This window comes from Abramis brama (genome assembly GCF_963993115.1).
Source record: "Abramis brama genome assembly, chromosome: 22".
In the NCBI taxonomy this organism is placed as follows: Eukaryota; Metazoa; Chordata; class Actinopteri; order Cypriniformes; family Leuciscidae; genus Abramis; species Abramis brama.
In genome coordinates this window covers 3,532,324-3,559,497 of record NC_139984.1, presented here as the reverse complement: position 1 = coordinate 3,559,497, position 27,174 = coordinate 3,532,324, and the positions used below count along the sequence as shown (strand labels likewise).

Here is a 27,174-nt window from a genome sequence, read left to right as displayed (position 1 = left end):
TTTACACCGTCCAGATTGCAATACTCGATCCTGACAGCTGCTGAAAAAGGTTTGAATCAACGATGAATGAGTTTGACTGCTAAATTCTGCGTTATGTTCTGCAATGTGTACTTCCGAGGGTTAAAGTCATTGGTTCATTTCTTGATTGCCGTTTTGACAGTGTCCATCTGGACATTTTAGTCATATTGGCTAATTCTCCTTAATTATTGCCCTGTTTTGATCTGTTTTCCTGGAATTTTATTTTATTTTTTTTTTTATCATTGTTATTTTGTTTTAAGGAGATACAAATTGTGCTTATCAACCTTGAATGACATGGTAATGAAAATATATCATATTATTTTGGCGGCAGTAAAATTTTTGGGCGGTTTTTTCTTGTAGTGGGCGGGTTTTGGTGAGCTTTTGGGCTGGAAATCACTGTCCCAATCTGGCAACACTGCCCACAGCGGAGCCGATGGTGTGAGGAGCCAGGGCGGAGTCAGAAACCTGACCAATGAAACGTTAGATCCTGAAAGTGTGTGGAGTGATCCTCGAACTGCTGGTAGCTGGTAAATCCATTTAGTTTGGGTCGGTTCCTCTGTCACGTATTGTGTGGTAGTAGCGCACGATGAAGACAAAGGAGATCACAATAACAGTCTTTATTAAACTTTACGATCTCAGAACAAACGCTTGTGGAGTTTTGGTTCCTTGCCACTGTCGCTTTTTACGCCTTTTTTCACATTTGTCGCCAGTGGCTTAGTTGGGGACATTTAATTTAATATTCAACAATATTATTGATCTGCCTGCATTGACATTATCATATGAGAACTGATCTGAGCTGGACGATGGCATCACTGTTTTCTCCAGAGCGGCTGTATATATAAATGAACTAAATTAATAACTTTTTTACAACAAAAATGAACCATCACTGAACTTACTTAAGCTGGACTGTGACGCTATTTCCTTCTGGAAACAAACTTTGTTGCATTATTTTCCTGTTATCTCTGTAAAGCTGCTTTGAAACAATCTGTATTGTAGAAAGCGCTATAACAATAAAGGTGACTTGACTTGACTAGAATAAACTCAGGAACAATAATGACACCATACATTAATGAGAACCGACCAGGAATAACTAAAACACAGGGTATAAACACACAGGGCAAACAAAGGGATCTAAATGAAGCACAGGTGAAACTTAATTTTTGATTATCAATTTATCATTATAATATAAAGTTTAATCCCTAAAAAGGTCATCATATTTTACTTGTGAAGACATTCGGCCCTCGCAATATAGCCAAACCTGTACACACACACACACACACACACACGTTATCTTCTATTGTTTTTATATGCAGTTAATAAACACTGATTAACCCAAAGCCACACCCTAACAGTTCTACATTTTCACAATAAAATCATAAACAAAAGATTATTTAGGCCTACTTTATTTATTGTTTTTACCAATGAGAATGTCCCCAGATGGAAGTTTTGTCAGATTTAAGTCATTTCTGGGGACATATTTGTGTCCAGGGCATAACAAATTACACACCCACACACACACACACACACACACACACACACACACATTGCTGTCGTGCGGGCTCAGGCTCTCATATCTAGTGTCATGCACACATGGGTTGATCATTCACCCGGGCCTTCAGCCAAACACAGCTGCGTAACGCGATGGTTCTGAGACATGGGCAGAAAATGATGCACTTCAACAACACTTTATCAGCAAAACTTCATAAACTATATATTTAACGCTGACAGGTAAGTGGTTTCTCAGAACTGTTTAATTTTTAACAAATTATTTGAAATGCATTTTTTTTGTCTGACAACATATTTACACTCTGCGGTTACACTTTATTTGAAGGTGTCATTGTTACAGTGTAATTATATATTTAAGTACTGAGTAATATTAATTAACTACATGTACTTACTATATGGTTAGGATAGGATTAGGGTTTGGTTGAGGGTTAGTTGCATGTAATTATGCATAATTTACTGTTGTTATTACTATGGTAAGTACATGTAACATATGTAACAAGGACACTGTAAAATAAAGTGTTACCCACTCTATTTTTATTTTTATCTTATAGCATTCAAACAGCTTGTCAGTGCATATAATATACTTTTATTATTATGTGAGTTGTTATTATTATTATTATTATTATTATTATTAAAGGTCATAATTTTCCATCCAATGAACAGTTGAATAAGATGAATAAAAACATGAATAACTTAATGATTATGATTATCACTTACAAAGTGATCTTTTTGCTTTACTCCATTGTGTCTATCAAACAAACAACACATTTAGTCAGTCCTGTACACTAACAAGTGGAGATGACCTTTTCAAACACAGGGTTTATTCATAGTCCCAATTTGCAGGAGAATTGCAAAGCTGTATTTACTGTGTAAACTCGTTAATGCTGAGTTACCAAACGTCCTTCATGGGTCTGTGTCACCAAAACCTGATCATCCAGTTTTCTACAGCCGGACCAGCATAAGAGCTCAGTGCTGGTGGACACATCAAATCTCTACATTCAGGACAGTCAGGCTGCGAGTGAGACTCTCCACTGAAAACACTGCGGGAACAGAAGATGGCTCATTATAATCCAGTAAGAACTTTTTATTCTTCGCCGTTACATCTTCAGGTTCTAGATCAGCCATGCCGTTTAACACATTTCAATGTCCCCCTTCAGCCATTAACATCGTCTCCATCCGACGAGGTCAATCTGGGTGTGTCTGTCAATCCTCAGTAAGATGTCCCTGTTTTATCAGTCATTTGTCAAAAGATTCCTGTAAACCTTTCATATGTGCAAAAGAACACAGTTAATGGATTTATGTGCATAGAAAGTGATTGTGATGCAGTGCCGTAACTAGACTGTTGACATTTATTGTGTCTTGTGTGCTTCAGTGCCAAACCCACTGACTTTGACTTTCTGGCTGTGATTGGTAAAGGAACATTTGGGAAGGTGAGGCGCGTTCGACGCAACTATCTGATTAACAGTGTACCTTATGACTTCACAAATGATTAACACTTCAGAAGGAAGCCTAGTAAGGTTACCTTGATGAAAGTTGGGTTTTGTTTTCCACTGGGCATAAGTGACCTACAAGAAAAAAAGTTACAGAAATGCTATTTTATCCAAAACAATATCTGAGATATCATGTGGGTTGCAGGTGCTCTTAGCAAAACTGAAAGCAGATGGAAAATTCTATGCAGTGAAGGTTCTGCAAAAGAAGGTTATATTGAAGAAAAAAGAGGTTTGTATTTTGTATATATAATTTCTTTTTTTTAGCTTGTTTGTCCATATAACCTCATTGCTCTGATAATGATAGAATCTAATCTAATCTACCTTTTACTCTGTCCTTTGTACCATGCTAATCTGTTACAGTACTTGCTGGCCAAAAGATGGGCTTTTTATTTACTACAGTAGTTGTAGCAGTGACTAATATTTACCACTTGTTTTGATGTTGGAATATAATTAAGGAAAATGATCCCAGTGTGCACTAACACACAAGCACAGTTAAAGCTGATTGCAGAATATCATTGTATTGTCATTGAAAAGCTTGAGGCTGTAACATTGTCATTTGTCTTCTGGGTGGTGTCGGCTCATGTGTGTATTCTCTTGTGTGTATTCTCTGTCAACGCTGCCTTGTGTACAACAGCAGAAGAATATCATGGCGGAGAGGAACGTGCTGCTCAAGAGTCTGAAACACCCTTTTCTGGTCGGCCTGCACTACTCCTTTCAGACCACTGAGAAGCTTTATTTTGTCCTGGATTATGTCAATGGTGGAGAGGTATGGGAAGACAGCATGACTGATAGTGATTTAAAACTTGGGAAAAACTCAACACACAAAAAAAGGATTACAAAAACTTTTGCTAAATAATCGGCCAATGGAGTAAGCAAAATAATCTTATTTCAAACAGAAAACAAGATTATTATGTTGCATCCCCCATTAGCAGATTATTTCGCTTTTTTCAAGCAAAAACTTTTGAACTTATTTTTTTCTGAAAACAAGACAATGATTTTTACTCGTCTAGAGAATGCTTCTTGATTTAAAGAATTTTTAGATATTTGGACTGGAAATAAGACATAAACTCTAAGTAAGAAAAGCATTTTTTGGCAGTGTATGACAGAGGGTAGGATTTGGCACAACATTATAAATGACCATATTTTGATATGCCCTTATGTTTACAGACAAACTTTAGCTGTAAACAGATTTTTCCCTGGTGCAAACGAGCAGCGTAATGGCCTGAATGTGTTAAAGCAGGTGCTCTCTTGTCGCCCTCCAGCTGTTTTATCACCTGCAGCGAGAGCGCTGTTTCTCAGAGGCACGAGCTCGCTTCTACTCAGCTGAGGTGGCCAGTGCCATCGGATACCTTCACTCTCTCAATATAGTTTACAGGTCAGTAACTGGGACGCTTTTCATTATAATCCCATTTACAGTTGGCCTGACCTCACTTTCACATCTTCATGCTCCCGTCTAGAGATCTCAAGCCAGAAAACATTCTATTAGACTACCAGGTAAAACGAATATGAATTTAGAATTCACGTAGCATATGTACAATGGTAAATACATGTTGATAGTGTGTATTTTTGTTTCTCATCTCTTTCAGGGCCATGTGGTGTTAACAGATTTTGGTTTGTGTAAAGAAGGCATAGAACCAGAAGGAACCACCACAACTTTTTGCGGCACTCCAGAGGTATGAATCAAGATTGTTCTCACCTATTTATCCTGAGTTAAAGGGGTGGTATAATGCCCCTTTTTGCAAGATGTAAAATAAGCCTCTGATGTCCCCAGAGTGTGTATGTGAAGTTTTAACTCAAAACACTCCACAGATATTTTTATATAACATGTTAAAATTGTCCCTTTTTGAGGGTGAGCAAAAACGCGTCGTTTTGTGTGTGTCCCTTTAAATGCAAATGAGCTGCTGCTCCTGGCACAGGGGGCGAAGCTTAACAGCTTGTGTGTTAGCAAATCCTATCACCTCTTCTCAACTTGGACTCACCCCCTTTGTTGCGTGTTCCAGGGGCGGGGTTTATGTAAATTCTAGGGTTGGTGATGTCACTAACCCGATTTGAACTTTGAGCGTTGTAACTTTGCAGATGTTGTTTATGCTCAAACAGCAACATTACACTAACTAAAGTAAGAAAAGTGAAATCATAATCAATCACCCCTTTAAAGGTACACTATGGCTGTGTCCGAAAACGTACAAACGCTCCCTTCAGAGGGCGAATCCAATGTTAGCTCCTGAGATACCTTGATCTGATCGAGTTTTGAAGGCAGCGTAGATGTATCCTTCACTGCCTTTGATTTCCCACAATCCTGTGCTTTCTATACTGTGACAGTTGAGCTAGAAAAAGAAAGATGGCGTCTGAAAGTTGCGGTTCCTGGTCAGTTTGTGTGTAAATGTATATTTTTGACCAACGTTTCCCACTTCTGATGTCATTTCTAGCGAGAAATTAATATTGTAATAATTAAAATATTCTCTTAGTTATCACCAAAGCTCGCTCTATGTTGCTGTAGATCATTAAACCGCTACTCTGACTCAGAAGTCTGTCTGAAATCAGTTTTGCGAGGAACCTTTGTGTGCAAACGCTGCCTGCAAAGTCATTGCCTATAAGGGAGTGAGGCAACAAGTCAGCTGTGTAAGGTTTCTATGTAACTTTTGGCCCTCTAACAGTTAAAAGCAAAAGTACATGCATTTTGTGGGAGAATATTGATTTGGTTGTGCTTCAGCTCTGCGTGTCTGAGCGGATGAATATGACACTTCACAATAAATAATGCTTTACAATCAACTTACAATTTACTGTATCTGTTCAATAAAATACCTTTATCAGCTGTTGAGTAATAAAAACGCCATCTCTGCGTCACTTTTACCGCATTTCAAATCCCTCAGTTCTCACCATCTCAGAAAAGCCAATCCAGTGCTGATTTTTGTTTTATTGCGAGCTCTGTCGCTTTCTCTTTTTGCCAAAAAACTGTCCTCTGTTCAGGGTTTGTTTAAAACGGATGATTCCCCGGAGGTTGGAGATTCAGCTGCTCAATGTCAACCTTTCTCACTCGTTGTGAAAATTAACCTCTGCCACACCTTACACGTGTTAAAACAAAATTTATGAAACAGTTGTCTGCTTCTCCATTCAAAGAGATAGACCTTATTCATAGCGACGCCATGACAGGTATGAAAGCGAGGCTGTGAGGGATAGACTTACTGTCTTTTCTAAAGCATCCGCTGTAAGAAAAAACCTTTATAAAACTCCCAGATCACTAATTTTCTAGAGCTCATGTTGTCTAGAGTTTTTTTTTTTAACTGAAATTTCTATGAAAGATATTTTTGCAGTGTTTCGTCAGCAGAACAATCCAAAAACACATTAAAAAACAGTACAACCCACTTTTCATTCCCGTTAAACATCAAAGATGGCGCTGCTGTGAATAAGGTCTATAGGAGCATGACTGAAACAGCTGCCTAAAAGAGGCATTTCAGAGATGGACGCCAACTGAAAGGACTTGCCTTACAGGGACTTTAACGTGACCCAGAGTTATGTGATATTGTCTCACTCTTAGTATCTGGCACCTGAGGTCCTCCGGAAAGAGCCGTATGACCGTACGGTGGACTGGTGGTGTCTTGGAGCTGTGCTCTATGAGATGCTCTACAGCTTGGTAAGTTCACTGATCGGCTCTACATGTTTACTTTATCTTAGCCCAAACTTAATGGATTATAATCACATTTCTTTTTGGATTATTGTGACAAACAGCCTCCATTCTACAGCCGGGATGTGTCTGAGATGTACGATGCGATCCTGCATAAGCCACTCCACCTGCCCCCGGGTAAGTCCGAGGCCTCGTGTCACCTGCTCCACGGACTCCTGCAGAAAGACCAGCACCGGCGCATTGGAGCCATTGCTGATTTTGTGAGTGACCATCTGGATGTCTTTGTCATTGTGAAACTGTTTATCAGGCCAAGAGTCACAGTTAATGTGTCAACTGTTGTTTTGCAGTTGGAGATTAAAAATCATCTGTTCTTTGCCCCCATAAACTGGGACGACCTCTACCACAAGCGAATCACGCCTCCGTATAACCCCAATGTGGTAGGCTCTTACAAACTCCCTCTGGGCCTTCGGCCTTTATTGGGTCCCAATTATTAGTGCATTTTGTCCACCAAAGCGCAGCTGGCATATTGTTCCAATTGTTTTCAATGGGAGCTCCATTTTTTTAAAACGCCACTCAGCGTTTTTTACCGGTCGCTGAAAGGCAGTTACTTTTTACCCAGCCGTCCAATCACAGCAGAGGAGGGGCGGGGCAAATTCCACACCGGCCAACCGCCACATTCTCCTCGTACAACGTCAACAGAAGACAACAACAAGCATAAAAACAGAACAAAATAATTTAAAACAAGAGCCAGAGCAAATATGGCGCGTTCGAGTCACGATAAAGATCGTATTTATGAACGCCACATGAATGCCACCACAATGTCATCAGTGGGAAGCTCGGGATTTTCTTTAAGGCCCAATCTGTACAAGTTGGGGGCGTGTCAGTGAGAAACATGGCAAATACCACAATACTTGAAGGTATTTAGCAGTGATATTGCTAGACTTTTCTATTTACAGCGCAGTGAGCTAACTGCCTGCACAGAACATAACAATATAACAATAAAGTTTACAGTCTCGTCATAAATTAATTAAAACATAGAAAGGCAAAACACACTGATGCACGTTCCTTGTTCTTAATTTTCTGGAAGTAGATTTTAAGAACCTTGTTGTATTTTTGTGCAATTAATTAAGAGAAAGTACTCTGCCATCTTGCTCCGACGAAAGTGACGCTCGACTTCCCACCTTGTCAATACAAACTTCCCAGGAGGACTTGAACGCACCAATACTTTACATTGTATCGCCATTTTTATATAGAAACAACACAGAAATAAACTATCTGTGAAATGAGATAGTAGTAACACTTGTGCGGATGTTCTGTATCACATCATAGCAAGCAAAGCGTCTCAACTGAAAACAAACACGCTCTCAAAGAAACGTTCTCAAGCGCCCACAGCTAAGCTTTGGTGGACACGTGGCCTTAGTGCACCTCTTTACTTTATGTACATATTCAGTTCTGTCCCGTCTGGCACTGAAGGCGATCTGTGTATAAAGCCATGTGTGTGTGTGTTTCTCCAGAGAGGCCCTGCAGACCTTCAGCACATTGACCCAGAGTTCACCAGAGAGATGGTGCCGAACTCAGTGGGCCGAACGCCAGAGCCCACGCCCAGCCTGGCCACCAGCAGCTCCAGCGCCTTCACCGGCTTCTCCTACATCTCCGGGGAAGATGGCTTCCTCTGACCGGTGGAGGCTTCACGCACCTTCAGCTCATCGAGAGCAGTTTCTGGACGACTGTGGAAAAACACTGGACTGAAATCAGGGTAAAAGCTGTGAAGCAGGAATCGCAGCTGTTGAATGAGGAGTTTCGCTCATTTTGCATTCATAATAAAAGGGAATATTTCATCAGTGTGCGTTGCACTCTTGCTCGTTGTGTAAGGACATTGCAGGAGATGTTTTTGTTGATTGCACCACTGGAAAAGCAGCTTGTTGCAAAATCTGTAAAAGTCTAGATTTCTGATCTTGCTCGTCTCTTAGGGATTGTGGATCTGCAGGTTGGCAACGTCCTCGTCTAATGTTCTTTATCTGATTACTGAAACGAGCATGGGGGGAAAAACGGTTTTGCTTTGGAACATTTTGTGCAAAACTTACTCTTCTGCTGTTATTAAACATGTCACATAATCAAATCTATATTATGAATGATCCATAAATGTGAACATTATATGACTGTGCTTTATGAAATCATGTATTAATGCTTAACATGTCTTGAGAAGTGTAATACCACTGACAAATATACAGAATATATATATTTTTTTCTCATTGTAGCTAAACAGATATATTGCTAATATTGTTACATGTTTTCGTTTAAAGTTTAATAAAATCTTTGCTAAAATTTATATTATAAATTATAATATATATTTAAATAGAGAGAGAGAGAGAGAGAGAGAGAACTTTTGATTGAGCATTGGTAACACAGTGGTTGTTTATTTCTCTCAAAATTTGATATATCGTCACCTTCCTAAAATAATTGCCTAATTTGTCATTTTTTTGGCAAAAATCAGCCACATCCTCAGTTTAACAGATCATGCAATTCTACCCCTGTAGTATAATGGCCGATGTCAAGAGTGTGACCTAGGCCGTTTTATTTTGCCTAAGTCAAAAGACAATGAGACTTAGGCAGTTTTTCAAGCTTTTCAAGATGGCGGCTGCATCAAGAAGAACGAAGATCTACTCAACCTCTGAAAGACGATCGTCGATATATTGTGTTTTCTGAGAAACCTGAAAAAATGACTTGGGCAATTACTTTAGGAAGGTGACGATATGGTAGCTACATTTGTCTGCTACAAATATAACTCACTTGGACATGTACAACACAATCACAGATTATCTGAGTTAATGTCAAACACAAAGAGTCCCATTGTTACAACCTACTCCGGTGAGTTGGAAATGTTGTGTTATCCATTCTTTTACCTTAGAGATATATTTAGAAAGAAAATCAACAGGTACAGTTTCCTTAGGTTTAAAACGTATGTAGATCTGAGTATCGTCTGCATAAAAATGAAAATCTCTGAACCTGGCCAAGTGGAAAAATATAGATGTTAAAAAGCAAAGGGCCCAAGACTGATCCCTGAGGGACGCCAGATTGTACAACATCAACCTCAGACCTAAAACCATGGCAACCAATTGCTTACGATCATTGAGGTAGGACATAAACCAATTAACAGCAGTATCAGAGACCCCAAAAACAGTTTCTAAACGAGTAATTAAAACAGAATGGTCTACAGTGTAAAAAGCGGCACTGAGATCAAGAAGGATCAAAACTGAAAGAAAGCCAGAATCTGAAGCAATTAACAAATCATTAGTGACCTTGACCAGAGCTGTTTCTGTACTGTGGACTTTACGAGGCTTTTCAGTTAAATGAGAAATTAACTGAGAAGCAACAACTCGCTTTAATATTTTGGGAAGAAAAGGGAGATTAGATCTGGGATGAAAATTAGAAAGGTTCTCATAGTCAAAATTTGTCTTTTTAGGTAGTGGGGTAATCGCAGCTATTATAAAAGCTGTTGGGACAACCCCAGTACACAGAGAGTCATTTATAATGCTCAAAACAACAGGACACAGAGAAGCTAAACACGACTGAAACAGACCAGGAGGGATGGGGTCTAGTAGAGAAGTGGCTGCTTTCGTTTGAGAAACCTCCTCTAAACGAGAAAACGAGTCAAGAATTTAGAAAAAATAATACCAGAAAAATAAGGAATAATTTCAACAGAAGACAATGAAGCAGAAGCACAAAAACCTTTACGTACATTATCAACCTTGGTGCCAAAGAAATCCAGACACTTGTTGACACAAAGATGATCTGAAGCAGTAACCAGCGAACAGTATTACAATTCAGCAATGTGTTAAAAGAACTAAAAAGCTGTCTTGAGTTTCCTTGATTATAATCAGATCAGATCTGGCAGGAGTAATTCCAACCTTATATTCTTGTAAGCAGTTTTCCATGCTTGCTTGATGATGAACAGTCGGATCTGAGAGACGCTCCATTTTACGGCAAGGTGACTTCATCATACGCAAATCCTCATTATACCAAGGAACAGGACGTACAAATGAAACAGTGCATAACTTTTGAGAAAAAAAATAAGTCCAGTCCAGACGAGAACAGAATTTAACAAAGAAACCTTTGTCTCCAGAGGATCAGATGAAGAGAAACTACTTAATGAAGAATCAATAAAAACAGAAGTTATGGGGTCCACTAATCTCCATTTCCGGATCCAAATACGAAAGGAGTTGTCAATGTTGGCAACAGGTCTTTGCATATCAAAAAAAGATTGCCAGATGATCAGACAACCCCAAGTCAATGGTAGACAAGTGAGACACAAAAGATCCATTAGATATCACAAGGTCTAAAATATGTCCTTTGTTATGTGTAGACATGACTTTATTAGTTTGTAATAAATAAACTACAGCTGGTCCAAAACGCAGCAGCTCGAGTTCTTACCAGAACCAGGAAGTATGACCATATTAGCCCAGTTCTGTCAACACTGCATTGGCTCCCTATTAAACATCGTATACATTTTTAAAATATTGCTGATTACTCAAAGCACTAAATGGTTTAGCTCCGCAGTACTTGAGCGAGCTCTTAACGCATTATAGTCCTTCACGTCTATTACAATCTCAAAATTCTGGTCAGTTGATAACACCTAGAATATCAAAATCGACTGCTGGCGGTAGATCCTTCTCCTATTTAGCACCAAAACTCTAGAATAGTCTTCCTAACATTGTCCGGGAAGCAGACACACTCTGTCAGTTCAAAGCTAGATTAAAGACACATCTCTTTGACCTAGCATTCACATAGTAAATTATACATTCCTATTATTCAAATCAGTTAAATTATTATTAGGTATTATTATAGATTTTCATTAAAGTTTTCTGTTTTTCAGTTAAAAACAGTGTCGTGTAAACGGCCCCTAAATTAATAATGATTTTTACAATGGAAATGAATCAACGTTGAACTTAAACTGGACATTGATCTGATCTTTCTTCTAGATCTGCCAAAACGATCTTTGCTGCAATCATTTCCTGTTATCTCTGTAAAGCTGCTTTGAAACAATCTGTGTTGTAAAAAGCTCTATAAATAAAGGTGACTTTACTTTACTTGACAACTGACCCTGCGTTACAACACTCCCCGGTCCGTCTCCCGTCTCTGTGTGTGTGTGTGTGTGTGTGATGCTGCATCCACGCCTCTAGGCGTCACTATAAGCCATATCAGTACAAGCAACAAAACCCTTGCTTGTACTGATAAAATAACAAACATTAACATATTATCATTGTTAAACACATTAATAATAAGACCAAGCAGCATATCGTAAACAACATAATAATAACAACAACAACAAATAACACTAAATTATAAAAATATAAAAACATGTAAAGCACATTATAACATAATAAAGTACATTTCAGGAGGAGTTTATCCATATATAGTGGCAGTAATTTAGAGAGTTTTAAGGCACTCCTCCTTTTTAATTGTTTTAAGGATTTAAATAAAATTTGAAAGTTTTGAATTGCCTCAAAACATGGAGAAACTTTAACAAATCTATGTTTGTGTAGGTAAAACTTTTTTACAATCAACATATTATTACACAAAAATTCTATATTTTTGTTGTCCAAAAGGACACCAAATTTAACAATGTAATAGTCAAAGGCAGGTATTACATTTTTTGTTTTCAACCACTCATACAATCTGTCCCAAAAGGACTTAACAATCGTACAATTGTAAAAAGAAACATGTTCCTGATTTTCAATATATTTTTAACAGAATGTATACATTACTATCCAAATTAAACCTTAGAATTTCATTACATGGAAAAATGTCATTAATCGTTTTGAAATGTATACTTCTTTCATTTTAGATAACAAAAGAAATGACAAATATCTGGTTTTAACTTTATAGTGTCAACTTTTGAAAACCTTGGAGATACAACTTTTCTTTTAACAGGAAGAGGAAAATATTATTTGGTAATAAGTTATCTCAAAACCTTGATATTACATTTATCATCCAGAAATCTTGTCAATAAACAAATCCAGAGGTGTTGTTATTACCGAAGAATATTGTAAAATACATTTAATTAGATTTCTCAAAGCTACAGGAATAGCTTTGACAACTAAAGAATATTGTCTGAACAATTCAAATTAAATTTTAAACTTAACATATTACCATCTTCATCCATTAAATGCATTACAGCCCAAACTCCCTTTTCCATCCAGTCTTTATGAAATAATCTAATAGTAATTAATAATAATTATGGGTGAATATGGAAAATTGAATAATTTGAATAAATGTATAAACACTAAGATAATTATATTATTGTCCTCTAAACTGATATAAAGCACGTAAGGTGAGACACTACAGGTTTTTTCATCTGTCAATTTTGAGATTTTGGGCTAGTAGAAAGAAAACATCCAAAATACACTTTTAACTGTATCTTTTAGAGCACTTTATCTATTTGCGTCTGTAGATTTCCATTGAAGTATATTATCTTTGAAGGCCGTTTTCCCAAAATTAGTTTTTCCTCCTACATTGAGCCAGAAATCCCCACTTCAGAAGCAATTCATTCACCAAACTGTACTGTTTTATTCTTATCTACAGTACCAGTCAAAAGTTTGGAAACATTACTATTTTTAATGTTTTTGAAAGAAGTCTCTTATGCTCATCAAGCCTGCAGTTAAAAAAAAACAAAACAAAAAAAACAGTAATATTATGAAATATTATTACAATTTAAAATAATGGTTCTCTTTTTTAATATACTTTAAAATGTAATTTATTTTTGTGATGCAAAGCTGAATTTTCATCAGCAAGTACTCCAGTCTTTGGTGTCTTATGATCCTTCAGAAATCATTCTAATATGATGATTTGATACTCAGTTATTATCAATGATGGAAACAGTTGTGCTGTTTAATATATTTTTTTGGAATACTTTTTTCAGGATTCATTGATGAGTAAAACGTTAACAGCATTTATTCATAAAAACAGCATTTATTCAAAATAAAAACATTTCTAACAATATAAATCGTTACCATCACCTTTTATCAATTTAACGCATCCTTGTTGAATTAAAGTACTAATTTCTTTAAAAACTTTTGAACGGTAGTGTATATTGTTACAAAAGATTTCTATTCTAAATAAATACAGTTCTTTTTAACTTTTTATTCATCAAATAATCCTGAAAAAAGTATCTCAGGTTATAAAAAAAATATTAAGCAGCACAACTGTTTCCAACATTGATCATAAATCAGCATATTAGAATGATTTCTGAAGGATCATAAGACACCAAAGACTGGAGTACTTGCTGATGAAAATTCAGCTTTGCATCACAAAAATAAATGACATTTTAAAGTATATTAAAAAAGAGAACCATTATTTTAAATTGTAATAATATTTCATAATATTACTGTTTTTTTTTTTGTTTTTTTTGTTTTTTTTAACTGCAGGCTTGATGAGCATAAGAGACTTCTTTCAAAAGCATTAAAAATAGTAGTGTTTCCAAACTTTTGACTGGTACTGTATATTCTGAAGCTTTTTTTTTTACAGAGGGGTTTGTTCATATACAATTTCCTGATTTTGTACAACATTTAATTCCTAAAAAAAGGGTGAAAATCTATTTATTTCTGTCTGTTAACAGTATTTGCTGATTTATGGACCGATAAAAAGAGATGTCCAAAATCCCCTCTAAAAACCTTTGACACTAATATATATATATATATATATATATATATATATATATATATATATATATATATATATATATATATAAAACAAATGAAACAAGAATTTTGAACCTGGCTTTATCCAATGTTCATATTTTTGTTCTGGAAATGTATGTAAAATAGTGCATATTTAATTAGACAACGCCTCATTTGCATTTTTAAAAATAAAATATTAGAACATGTAATACAAATATGTTTGCAATTATTAATGTAATCAATCAACTGGTGAAGTATGATGACATTTATTATGTTAATTTTAGCTTTTTTACCCTATACACCTGGGATGTCTTGCCTAAATAATTAAGGTAAATTCTGTGTCATCGAATTTACATGTACCGATTTTGACAGTTAACGTTCGCGAACAGCCTCTTCTGCGTATTGTCTACGCAGTCCCATGTGTCTGCGGTGTGAGGAGAGGCCCGAGTGCGGGGCAACTGCGCAATGCTGAGCGCACACGTGACGCGCGTGAACACAGGATCCGCGCGCGCGGGCTCAGCTCAGGGCAGGCAGCAGTTGGAGGTTAGAAGCGCACACAAAACCACACACACACACAGTCTGCAGACGATTATTCATAACAAACGTGTATCTTATTGCACGTGTATCTTACACGTACAATAGTGTGGTGCCTCCTGAACTATCGGAGAAATTTAAGACTTCTGCAAAACAGCGAAGATATGTCCTGGCAAGCGTGTGGGTAAGAAAGTAAAACAACAGTTTTCAACAAAAGTGTTCTGTTAAAATTGCTGGAAATGTTCTCCACTGTAACGTATCCGAAGAAATGACAACCCGGCGTCTCTGTCCACAAACTGATGCTCAGATCGCCTAACGTTAGTCTGTCTCGTGTTAGCAGCCGTTGAACCAACTGTCGAAGTTTTGTCGGATTATTTTGGTGTCTGAAATATACGAGAACAACTTCAGTTTTATAGAGGAGGGATCTTTAGTAGACTGATATTAAATTATGCATCATTATAAATGAAAACATCGACTACAGCGTGAGGTTAATGGTATTTTTCGGTTAGTTTGGTTCAGAACTAAGTTAGCCAGAAATGCTAACGTTAATCATTAAGTTTCTCTGTCGGAAACCGCTCACTCTCACCTATGTGTAGTGTGTTTTCTTTTGTCCTGTTGTCCTAAAACAATTTTATTTACTATACAGGTTGCCTTTTATTATCTAAGTTACGCATCTTTTTGATTCATAATATGCAAAAATGTTCACCAACGGTCATAGTTGTGCCCATAATGCAATGCGGCGAGAAGAACCGAACTGGTGCGTTGAAGTCATGTCGGAAAATCGTATTTACGAGTTGAACGCTCATGAACACAATGTTGTAAATACGAGTGGGAATTTCGGGATTTTCCTTAAGCCCCGATCTTCACGATTTGGGGGCGTGTCCGTGAGAAACATGGCGGATACCACAACACTTACAGGTATTTAGCAGTGATATTGTCACGCTTTTCTATTTACAGCAAAGTAAGCTAATTTCCTGCACAGAATATGATAGCATTATAATATAATATTAATTGTAACAAAGTTTACAGTGGCTTCATAAATTATTTAAAAACATATAAAAGCAAAACACACCTGACCTGTCCTTCATTTAGTAGAACTAGAGTTTAAGAACCTTGCTGTATTTTTGTGTAGTTAATTAAAAGAAGTTACACCACCATCTTACTCCGACAGAAGTGCCGTCGTGAACTCGACTTCCCAGGAGGACATGAACGGACCATAGCAACTTCAACCCCAGAGAAAACCCTCTGAGAATTAGTTATTATCATTACTTTCTAGTAGTATTGTTTAATTCTACCAAAATGAATTGTATCTAGAATAAATGGTAGTGTATTGGTGCTCTTGGATGCAGTGATATGTTCCTATATTCGTAAGCTGATCATTATTTTCATGCAATGGCTGTGTTATCTGGTGTTAAATAAGTGATGGAAAGTTTTATTTATTGTACTAAAGTGATTCTTTCCAAATGTTTAGGTCCAGTATACTAGTCTGCCGATTAATTTGAGTCATTCTTCAAAAGCGCAGCTGTTTAAAAGGGAGAGTAAGGTATGTTGCATGTTCCCTTTGTTTAACTTTCTACCTCTGTTGACTTAATTGCATCTTTCTGTTCTTTTACACTAACGAGTTTGCATGTCTTATCAAAACCATATTTCATTAAATTTTGCAAAAACAATATGCCTATCATTATCACTCAGTTTTCTGCACCCGCTTCTCATTGGAGCAGTTTGTGTACGGACCCTTTTTACACTTCTGGGGTTCCCGTTGCGGAAGAAGTCGTCATAGTTGGGGAAACTCTATAGCAGTGAATGGGAGATGACAGCAAATATCATTTTATTATTTGCATTTGCTCCAATAGCAAAAGAAAATCGTGTGATCGTTTCCACAACTTTCCAAAAGAGGAAAACATATAGAGAGATTATTAATGTTGGTCAGAACAGAGAAGGATGTCAAATTGGCCTTCACTCCTGAGCCGTTATATACACACTCTCAGCAGTAGGGATGGGTATCGTTAAGGTTTTAACGGTATTACTACTCTTAACGATACTCCTTATCGATCCGGTACTTTAACGGTATTCTTATCAGTTCTTTTTGTTATATTAAAAAAAAGGGGGAAAAATAATTTTGAACATAATTAATATTGCTTTATATTTTGAAATGTAAAATAAATATCTATAGATCAGGGGTGTCCAAACTCAGTCCTGGAGGGCCACTGTCCTGCAGAGTTTAGCTCCAACCCCAGTTAAACACACCTGAACCAGATAATCAGACCTTGACAGTGGCCCTCCAGGACTGAGTTTGGACACCCCTGATCTATAGCAAAAGAAAAAGCAATGCTTTAACAAAACAAATAAAACATGTATGTTATGCAGAAGGGTGCAGGCTTTTGTGTTTTATATACAGAAGACATAGGACACCAAAAACAAAGTACAAACACATGGTCAAACAAAAAAAAAGTATACAATAAAACAAATATACAAATTACATACCCAGTGCTTTAATTTCAGTAATGTCTACTGACATTACTGTTCAGGAGTAATATGGGCTAAAAAGACATCTAATAAAGTCAGATGTAAAATAACACTGCATAGTTTATCATGGATAGATTAAAGCTTATAAAAGCCAAAATTATTCATTCAAGAGCTGCGACTAATCTTCTCTTTGCCTTTTGTTGTTTGATTCACATTAATGGAGCAATCGTCAGCAGGACGCCGTGGCTCAGCGTGAAAGATCGCTCTCTGTCTCTCTCTCTCTCTCTCTCTCTCTCTCTCTCTCTCTCTCTCTCTCTCTCTCTCTCTCTCTCTCTCTCTCTCTCTCTCTCTCACACACACACACACACACTCTCTCTCTCTTTAGCAAAAATGCATCACAGACAAATGGTTAAATATTATTATATATAGAAGTGGCTGGTGAGATTCAATTTGCAAGATAATAATTTCTTTATAGCAATAATAAATAGCACGTGTACTTTCTTAATTTCTCCAGTACCGACAGCAGAACCGATAACGTCCGAGCTTATCGATCCAGCGGTCTTTCATAATTCAGCACCGGGGCCCGTTTAATACCAGGTTTCGGTACCCATCCCTACTCAGCAGCGTTAATTCGTTTCAGCGTTTTTTGTCATTTACATATAAAACAAAGTATAGCATTAAAAATGTGTATTAAATAATAAAAAAAAACTTTTGACTAGATGCACTGTGGAGAAGCGTCATCCCAGTCTGTTAAAGGGTGGACAGAAGTGTATAGCAGCGTTCTTCACTGTCCTGCAGAGTTAGGTCCCGCCGATCCTGCTTGCAAATCTAGGAAACTGAACTGGACAAATTCATCTTTCCAACAGAAACACAGCTGGAAGCAGAGACAGAGCAAGGGTTTGGTGTGCTGATTCTCATTTCTGTGTGTGTAGTGTAATGGAAGGGTTAAGTCTTAACCCTAAGTGTGTGACTGATCTGGAGTCTGATATTGATGAAGATAGCGAACGACTGAAGAGCAAATGGACTTCAAAAGAGGTGAGCTAAATCACTAGAGGTGCATTAAAATCATTAATTAATTAATTGTGCTGCCATCCTGGACCACAGAAGAAGAAAGTTCAACATTATTACTTAAGTGATTAAAAACAAAAAATAAAACACAAATGTGATGTTTAATTAAAGTCATTTTTACTTATCAGTTTTGCTGAATTGGATCATCGAAGGTCAGCAACAAAGACTTGGTTAATAAAGTGAGATTAAATACATAAAGTATATTTGTGTAATTTAACATTTAATTATTGCAGGTTTATGTAATATTCTGAGTTTGCATTTGACTTTTTTTATTTTATTTGAGGAATACTAAATCTGTTTCTGTGAAAGTGTGATGAGTAAATGCATGCTCACATTTAGTCTACGATAACTCAGATCTACAATAACCATCTGATCATGTTCACGCACACAACGCCTCAGCACTCACTCACGATTTCTCTCAACATGTCAATAAATGGGAAAACGAAATACTTATTTGAAAAAGTAACTAGTTACTTGGGAAAGGTAATGTGATTACGTAACGTATAGTGTTACTTGTAATGCGTTACTCCCAACACTGCCTGAAACTATGATTTTTTTTCTGATGCCATCGTTATATTGCTTATAATGTGCTACAAATCTTACTGTTTATGTTTTATGGCTAACTTTTAGGATGAAAGTCTTGCGTCCCTCGTGGTGAGGTTTGGCCGGGAGGAGTGGGAACTGATTGCTGGATACCTACCGGCAAGTGATCTAAAGTGTTTATTCATAAATATTAAAATGTTTATGTGGATATTTGTGACTGTACATATTTGAGAAATTGTAGTAACTCTGGAATTGTGTGTTATTGCAGGGGCGCTCAGCACAGGAATGTAAAAACAGATTCACCGTTGTCTTAGACCCAGAGCTCGTTAAAGGAGCCTGGACCAAAGAAGAAGATGAAAGGGTGAGCATTGTTTGGGGTATTTATTAGACTTGGAAATATCAGAGCTGGACAAAATGCACAACATGCATGGGGCATTCATGGATATCCTCATTGTTTTCTTAGAAGTATTGGTCTTGAAGGCATCAATTTAGAAAACGGATCATCTTGTCAGAAGCTGTCTAACTGTGTTGTCTTCTCTTCCTGTAGCTCATTCAGCTGGTGTCTTTGTTTGGTGACAAGAAGTGGAGCACGATTGCAAAGCACCTGAAAGGGCGGCGGGGCAAACAGTGCAGAGAGCGGTGGCATAATCATCTCGACCCTTCTGTGATCAAGACACCCTGGACAACAGACGAGGATCTTCTCATCGTTAAATGCCATTGTGTTCTGGGATCTCGCTGGGCACAAATTGCAAAGTTTCTCCCTGGAAGGTAATTTAGAGATTACTTTTCTTTTCTTTTTTTTTCTTTTTTTTTTAAATAGTCTTGTTTGTATTGTTAAATATATATATGTATTGTTATAGTTAGTGTTAAATAGGGTTGTAACGGAACGAGATTTTCACGATATGATAGCGGTCTCAGAAAATATCACGGTATTAAAGGAACACTCCACCCATTTGCATTAAGCTTTGCATTGTTAGAAACCCAGTCATACTATTGAATGGTCATGCAACACTCTTTCATTTTCCCCTGAGATGGGAGAAATCCGTATTTACCTCTTAACACTTCCTCCCACAATGACACAAAAATCGTCATTTTGCGTCATTGTTGGAGGAAGTGCAACAGAGATTTCTGTTGAGACTACAAGCACTAGTTCCCACCCTTTCAAACCCGCCCATAGGGGGTTGGACCTAATGCGCTAACAGACCTATCACAGATCAGTGCCAGTGCGTTTGATTTCCAATGCCATCCTCTTTTTCCCGGACATGTCCAGCCGTCGAGATCGTCCAAAATGTCCGGGATTCGGCTTTTGCTTTCTGCGGTCGCCATTCATTGTTTACATGCACACCTTTTGTTTCAGTCTAACTGAATTCATTCCGATCGGTGAATCTGAATGTAGTGTTTACATGAACGCTAAACAAGTGATCGGTTGATGTGCGTTTTAACATTGCTAAGAAAATTCCCGCTCCTCCGTGAGAGATGCGAGACCGGCGCGTCTCAGTAATGACGCCACCGGCCTCATGCCGTTCTCCCGCGGCCCTCAGCCTCGTCCTGCTCGCCACAGTAAACATGATGAATGGCGACTGTAGAACGCAATGGCGAATCCCGGACATTTTGGGCGATCTCGAAATCCCTGGCAAACTCATCACGGAGACTCGCTAGTAGCTTAGCTTTGTTGTTGTCAACTGCCCTCTCTTACCGGTAGGCGTGGCTTGGGAGTGGCCTCCTAGGGCAGCGAAGCAAGTGCATTCTGGGAGTTGTTGTCTTTCATCCACATGAGCCAAAAATAAATTTTCTGGCTTTTCTTAGTCTAGAAAGCTCCAAATTCAAAAATAATTTCACATTTCTTCTACATAAATGACCTATTTTAAATACACATTCATCTTTCCAGAGGTAAAGTGTCCCTTTAAACAATCAATTCTAATTATTATCATCAGTTTAAATGACTGTTGAATGAAAACAGGGTTTCTTTGGTTAAACAAATGCTTTATTATAACAAACTTGAAACCATTTGTTTGTTTTGTTTATTCAAAGTTCAATAATCTAAAACATGTCTAATCAATTAAATTTAATAATTGATTATGGATTAGACTAACAACTTTTTTTATCATTAAAAATATATGAAAATTAAGAACCGTGATAAATCGTCATACCGTTAATGTTAAATAGTCTTATAGTATTGTCATCTATTTTATCTTTATTTGTAATTACTGTTATAACATAAGGCATTGTACTCAGTTCAGTTTCCTACTGGTAATGTTTGACAGGACTGATAACTCCATAAAGAACCATTGGTATTCAACCTTAAAGCGTAAGATGGACAAGGGCACCTATAAGATGGAGGATGTTGACCTGAGTGATCTTGGAATCTACCTGACGCTCAAAGAAAGCTCTGCTTCCACAAGTCTTGAAAAGGTATTCTGTATCTTTATCCTGTACTGTTGTGTTAATATCCAGTTTGATTAGCTCTAGATCTGGCAGAATTCTTCATTTGTGTCAGTTTAGTCAGACTGAATTGCTGTGGTCAGTAGGGCTTGGCGATCTGATGATGTTATTGTATATATCGATGATATTTCACAAGTGGCCGATGTTGATTTCAGCAGTCAGGTTATCGACGATACTGGATAAAACTGACATATGTTAAAACTATGTAGCTCTGTAGTTACCATAACCATACACCATCTGTGTTTATTTTGCGCACTAAAAGTATTCTCGTCACTTGATAAAGTTAAGGCTGAGCCACTGTAGTCACTTGGACTATTTTAACGATGTTTTTACTAACTTTCTAGGATGGCAGATATTGATTACCTAGCAGCCTATGGAGGAGTGAGACAGCTCTCAGATTTAATCAAAAATATCTTAATTTGTGTTCCGAAGATGAACGAAAGTCTTACGGGGTTGGAACAACATGAGGGAGAGTGATTACTGGCAGAATTTTCATTTTTGGGTGAACTAACCCTTTAAAGTCCCCATGTGGTGAAAATCAAGGTTTTGTTAGACCCTTTTCACATTTCCTGGTCTCTCAGAAGCGAAAGTCGTCATAGTTGGGTAAAATTCCATATCGATGAATGAGAGAATACATTAAATATATATTTTTTGTGTTACCATTTGCTCAAATAGCAAAAGAAAAACTTCACAATAGTGTTTTCACAACTTTCAAAAAAGAGGGAAAAAAAGAGAGCGATTGATAACAGCAGTCAGAAGAGAGAAAGATGTCAAAAGGTAATATAATACTATTTATTGTGTTATAAATATAGATACATAGTTTTAAAAAGGCAAAAACGTTGCAAGATTTACGATGCTGATGACCGTTAAAACTCTTTTGTTATTAAGGCAACGACTGACGCATTTGTAATTACAGTCCAAAGAGCTCCGTTACATTACATCCGTTTTATTTATCAGGGATGTGATTTTTTCCGGATTAATCCGGAATTCCGGATTTTCCGACCTGAAAATTTGACAATCGCCGTCCCCGCGCAACAGGGCCACACCGGGCGTTTTTTTCACGTCAGTTTGGGTGACAAATTCATCTGAAGCCTATTTCATAGCTTAATGTGAGGGACAGAAGTCTATTTACTTCAATAAAGTATACGGAAACTCGTTTTCCCTCCTCTGCGGCTGTCATTCTCCATTCAGTATTCAAACAGCGCGCGCGCCTCTTCTGGTTACAGCAGGATGCACGGTAAAACTCTCTCCAATATGATATCCACATTATTATGCTTGATCTGTAGAGAAAAGGCTGTGGATTTGCATACAATGACTTTATTTTGTTGGAGTTTGTTGCTGTTTTTAAATGACTCGCTACCGTGTGCTTGTTAGATCACACACATCACAAGGACTATGAATCGGCATCAAACACACAATAACTGGAATTTAAAACTGTGAAGAAACAAATGATCAATAAACTGTTGGACAGATATACACTAGGATTTGTGCGATCTACATTTCTTCGCTTTGTGCCGTGAACTTTTAAAGGACAACTCCGGTGAAAAATGAACCTAGGGGTAATTAACACATGGTTACCGAGTCGATCGTTCCCTGGGATGCGTTTTCATGAAAATCGAATGTAAAGAGTTTTATCTCTAAAAACAGTTTGGCTTATAACGCTAGTATATGGGGCACAGAGTAAGTAAAAGTAAATCGCTAGTTAATACCACTAACAAGGCTCAAAATAGCCTCACACTAACACGGTAGCATAATGAGGGTCCCTACATGCAAACCGAAGCATTGAGAACTTTGTAAGTGTACAGACAGTTTAATAAGAAGATACTTTATAAAGACAGTACATTACGCGTTTACAGACAGGCGTCATCTTGGGAAACAGTCTCAACCAATCGAGTCACGAACGCCGTGCTAAGTGAGCTTGTTGATAGGAATTACGTTTGTGAAATCTAACGTAGCACGGCGTTCGTGACTCAAAAAGTTTTTGATTTATTCGTACCGACTGGACCGGATCGGCATGGAAGGGAACGGTTAAGCAAACAGAGCGATATGGCCCGACGGTGGAAAAGCGGCTATTGTAATTGGGATAAATTAGAAGTAAATGTGTTTGCCTGCACTTGTGATTTTAATGTTTGATTTTAATCCACAGTCCATAAGATCACCGGAGCCATTGCCCAGGGTGAAACCGATGAAGAGGAAAGCGTCAGAGAAAAACCTGAAGACCAGCAGTCCACCCCTCTATCCGTGTTCAGCTTCACCCTCTTTCTCCAGAAGTCCTTCCATTGTGGACTCGCAACATAAAGCGTTTGTAGATGATGTTTTGCAGATGATTGCGGAGGACATGCTACCGCTAAACTTCACTGAAGGCTGTGGGTTTCGTAGGTTCATGACTTCAGTGGGTCCTCAACACCCTCAGCTCTCGCAGCGCACGATCGCTTCACAACTATATAACGCTGTGGAGAAGACAATCAAGCCACAGCTGATCCAGCAGCTCAGGAACTGTGTGTCGTTGAGCGGAGGCCGTAATGTTGTTCACATCACTGCTGATATTTGGGCTGGTGAACATACAGAACCTCTTCTTGCCGTTCAGATGCATTTTCTTGATGACGACTGGAACGTTCACAGGCGAACTGTGGCTTTTCGCCATTTGCAGAGTAAACAGTTTACAACACAGATCGGAGCAGAAATCGAATCTGTTCTTCTAAGCTATGGGCTTTTCCCCCATAACATTGGTTACAGCATCATCCATGAGGCCAAGAACACTATTGCTACGCATGATCTTTTCTGTGACCACAAGATCATGTTTTCTGCACAGAAGAACGATCCCGATGAAGATGAACTATTGAGTTTTCTAGATGATCAGGTCACCATAGATGATTTCTCTATAGCTGAAGTATCTTCCAGCAAACATCTGGATTGTATTACTACTCTCCTGCATTGCATGATTAAGGAGGCGATAAAGAAGTCCAGAGTTGTTGAGCGTATACTACTTGAGGTGCAAAGTGTGGTGTCTTTTTTTCGACGCAGCGCCTACTGGCTTGAGGTTCTCACAAAGACATGCAAGCTCTCGCTATCTGGCACGTTCAGCACCAGCAGCTACACCTGGAACTCCACAATCACCATCATCCGAGAAATAATGCAGGAATCAGTGTGGGACTTAGTGATGACCCTCGTGAATCAAGCCCACACAGAGGCGAACTGCTGCCACGTTTGTCCACCTGTGGTTCATGTTACACGTGATCAAGTCGTGGAGTTTGTTGGGTTAATGGAGCCTTTTGAAGAGGTGGTCCAAGTGCTTCAGGAAGACGGCATCACCTTGTCCCTCATCATCCCTACTATCATTGGACTTGATAAAACACTTGAGAACAAGACCACAAAGTTCAGCCTTTTCTGCTCATCCCTCCGTTCTGGTCTGCGTTCTTACTTCCAACCTCTTATTTTGCGGAGAGATTTGATTCTAGCCACAGTTCTGGACCCCCGAATCAAGCTTCAACCCTTTGACAGTGGAAAAGAGAAATTCAAGACTAACACACTGTTTACGCCTTCCAAACACCGTGCCTCTTTAGTTGTGGAGTCAGCACTGAGTGAAGCCGCAAAAGAGATGGGACGTGATGGACCAGAACATGTTGATATGCAGTCCGCTGAGCTGACTCAGTATTTATCAGAGCTCTTGTCTGAGGAAGATGTTTCCGTTCAAACCTTCTGGAAAGAAGCGACCCGCTTCCCTCGCCTGCAGAGCATTTGCCGCAAATGGTTGGCCGTCCCAGCATCTTCAGGGGGGTTTAAGAGACTGTTTCCTCTAGCGTGCTGCATTGTGCGGGCCCGAAGGAGCCAGCTTCCACAGCACACGACAGAGCGACTTCTGCTGTACCGAGAGCATCTGAGGAAGCACAGCACAACTGCAGCCGAGTGATACTGAGCTGTTTGCCTTGGAGGAACTGGGGAAGATATGCAGATAGAAAATGTACCTTTTTTTTTCAGTGGATTCAGTGGATTTTTTTTAATTGAGTGACTTTTCATGAGCATGCCACTGACAATAAACCTGAAACTTGAAAGATCTTGAAACTTTTGACATCTAGAACTACATTGGTTGTCAAATTGTTGTTTCACATAATTCTGAATGAGGGATAATCTGCTTATATGTGACCATGGACCATATACAATTGAGATTTATACATAACCTGAAAGCTGTATAAATCTTCCCATTGATGTATGGTTTGTTAGGATAGGACAATATTTGGCCAAGATACGACTATTAGAAAATCTAGAATCTGAGGGTGCAAGAAAATTGAAACATTGAGAAAATCTCCTTTAAAGTTGTCCATTAATGTTCACGATTGTGCTGTATTCACTCACAAAAATTAAAGTTTTATATATTTACAGTAGGATATTTACTAAATATCTTCATGGAACATGATCTTTACTTAATATCCTAATGATTTTTGGCATAAAAGGAAAATCGATCATTTTGAGCCATACAATGTATTGTTGGCTATTGCCGCAAATATACCCATGCGACTTATGACTGGTTTTGTGATCGGGGTCCATAGGTGTAATTTGCGGGTGGGACATGTCCCCACCACTTTTTGCTAAGGTCGATATTGTCCCCACCATTTTTGAAACATCTCGCGGCACGAATGTACCAATACAAATAAATAAAACATCTCTGTTAACTAGCAGAGCATTCATTTAGTTCGTTTGTTAAATATAAGGCAATCTAGCGCTGAAATGTGTTGTTTTTGAAATCAAGTGATCAAAGTGCTCGTTGCCACTGCTATAAGTAGCGCGGATACTGTGTTCTCTTGTGGCTCGCGCACACGCCGCACAGTCTTCACTCGGACCCGCGCTTCAAACCGTTGTGGAGACTCTCTATTCGTTCCAGTGAAATTACAAAACAAAATGCACACAAACGTGTCCCTGCCTGATATACAACCACTGATAAACATAATCGGTTTTGATGAGAAAAAAAAAAACTATATGAGTGCGGATAAGAACCCAGAACCTCTGACACGCTTGGCAAAAGCTCTGCCACTGGACCATTTAAATGCACCACTAACAATATATATTAGACCTCATTAAACGACAAACTATGTACTATTTAAATTGATTGCTGGACATCGTAATGTTATTGTACATACATCTGATTTATGATTTAGCATTGTGTGAGCAACGCCAAACCCCCCCACCCACACACACACACACACACACACACTTTTTAAAACAAAGTTATGCCACTGTCGGGGTCACATAGACCTGCCTGTCAGACTCCAATCAAATCAGTTTGCGTTGCAAGCTTCATCTGGCTACCTCTTTATGATTCTGTCAGTCACATGATTGTCTTAAAGACACCCATTGTGTGGAAATAAGTGTGAACATTTGGTTAAAGTTGCAGTGAGCGATTTCTGAGTAACACTGTTGTTTGAAATCAAGCCAAACAATCACACACACCTCCTGTTATTGCTCCAGCCCCTACAGTAGGGCGCCCCCTACTGCTGATTGTCTCTCTCTCCTGAGTAAACACGCCCCCTACTGCTGATTGGCTCTCCTGAGTAAACACGCCCCCTACTGCTGATTGGCTCACTCTCTCTCCTGAGTAAACACGCCCCCTTCTGCTGATTGGCTCACTCTCCTGAGTAAACACACCCCCCTACTGCTGATTGGCTCACTCTCCTGAGTAAACACGCCCCCCTACTGCTGATTGGCTCACTCTCCTGAGTAAACACACCCCCCTACTGCTGATTGGCTCACTCTCTCTCCTGAGTAAACACGCCCCCTACTGCTGATTGGCTCACTCTCTCCTGAGTAAACACGC

At 38.4% G+C, this 27,174-nt stretch overlaps 2 protein-coding genes across 4 annotated transcripts; both read left to right on the top strand.

Moving 5' to 3' along the window:
- The first annotated feature begins 1,615 nt into the window (after positions 1–1,615).
- On the top strand, positions 1,616–8,964 carry sgk2a (serum/glucocorticoid regulated kinase 2a). Of its 2 annotated transcripts, none has more exons than XM_084099122.1 (13): positions 1,616–1,746; positions 2,463–2,597; positions 2,682–2,737; positions 2,897–2,954; positions 3,160–3,243; positions 3,649–3,780; positions 4,277–4,389; positions 4,472–4,508; positions 4,601–4,687; positions 6,550–6,645; positions 6,741–6,896; positions 6,984–7,073; positions 8,151–8,964. In XM_084099122.1, the coding sequence occupies exons 2-13, from the start codon at positions 2,580–2,582 to the stop codon at positions 8,310–8,312; spliced, it is 1,089 nt and encodes a 362-aa protein (XP_083955248.1). In that variant the 5' UTR covers positions 1,616–1,746; positions 2,463–2,579; the 3' UTR covers positions 8,313–8,964. The 2 variants fall into 2 exon arrangements, with proteins under 2 accessions (XP_083955248.1, XP_083955249.1); XM_084099123.1 differs by having other exon boundaries at positions 1,627–1,746; positions 2,473–2,597.
- Positions 8,965–14,797: 5,833 nt separating this feature from the next.
- mybl2a (v-myb avian myeloblastosis viral oncogene homolog-like 2a) lies at positions 14,798–26,410 on the top strand. 2 transcript variants are annotated; one of them, XM_084099206.1, is made up of 8 exons: positions 14,798–15,030; positions 16,318–16,389; positions 18,245–18,347; positions 19,011–19,082; positions 19,192–19,284; positions 19,471–19,691; positions 21,188–21,335; positions 23,512–26,410. In XM_084099206.1, exons 3-8 carry the CDS (start codon positions 18,249–18,251, stop codon positions 25,273–25,275), a joined length of 2,397 nt encoding a protein of 798 aa, XP_083955332.1. In that variant the 5' UTR covers positions 14,798–15,030; positions 16,318–16,389; positions 18,245–18,248; the 3' UTR covers positions 25,276–26,410. The 2 variants fall into 2 exon arrangements, with proteins under 2 accessions (XP_083955332.1, XP_083955333.1); XM_084099207.1 differs by having other exon boundaries at positions 14,810–15,030; positions 18,179–18,347.
- The last annotated feature ends 764 nt before the right edge of the window (positions 26,411–27,174 follow it).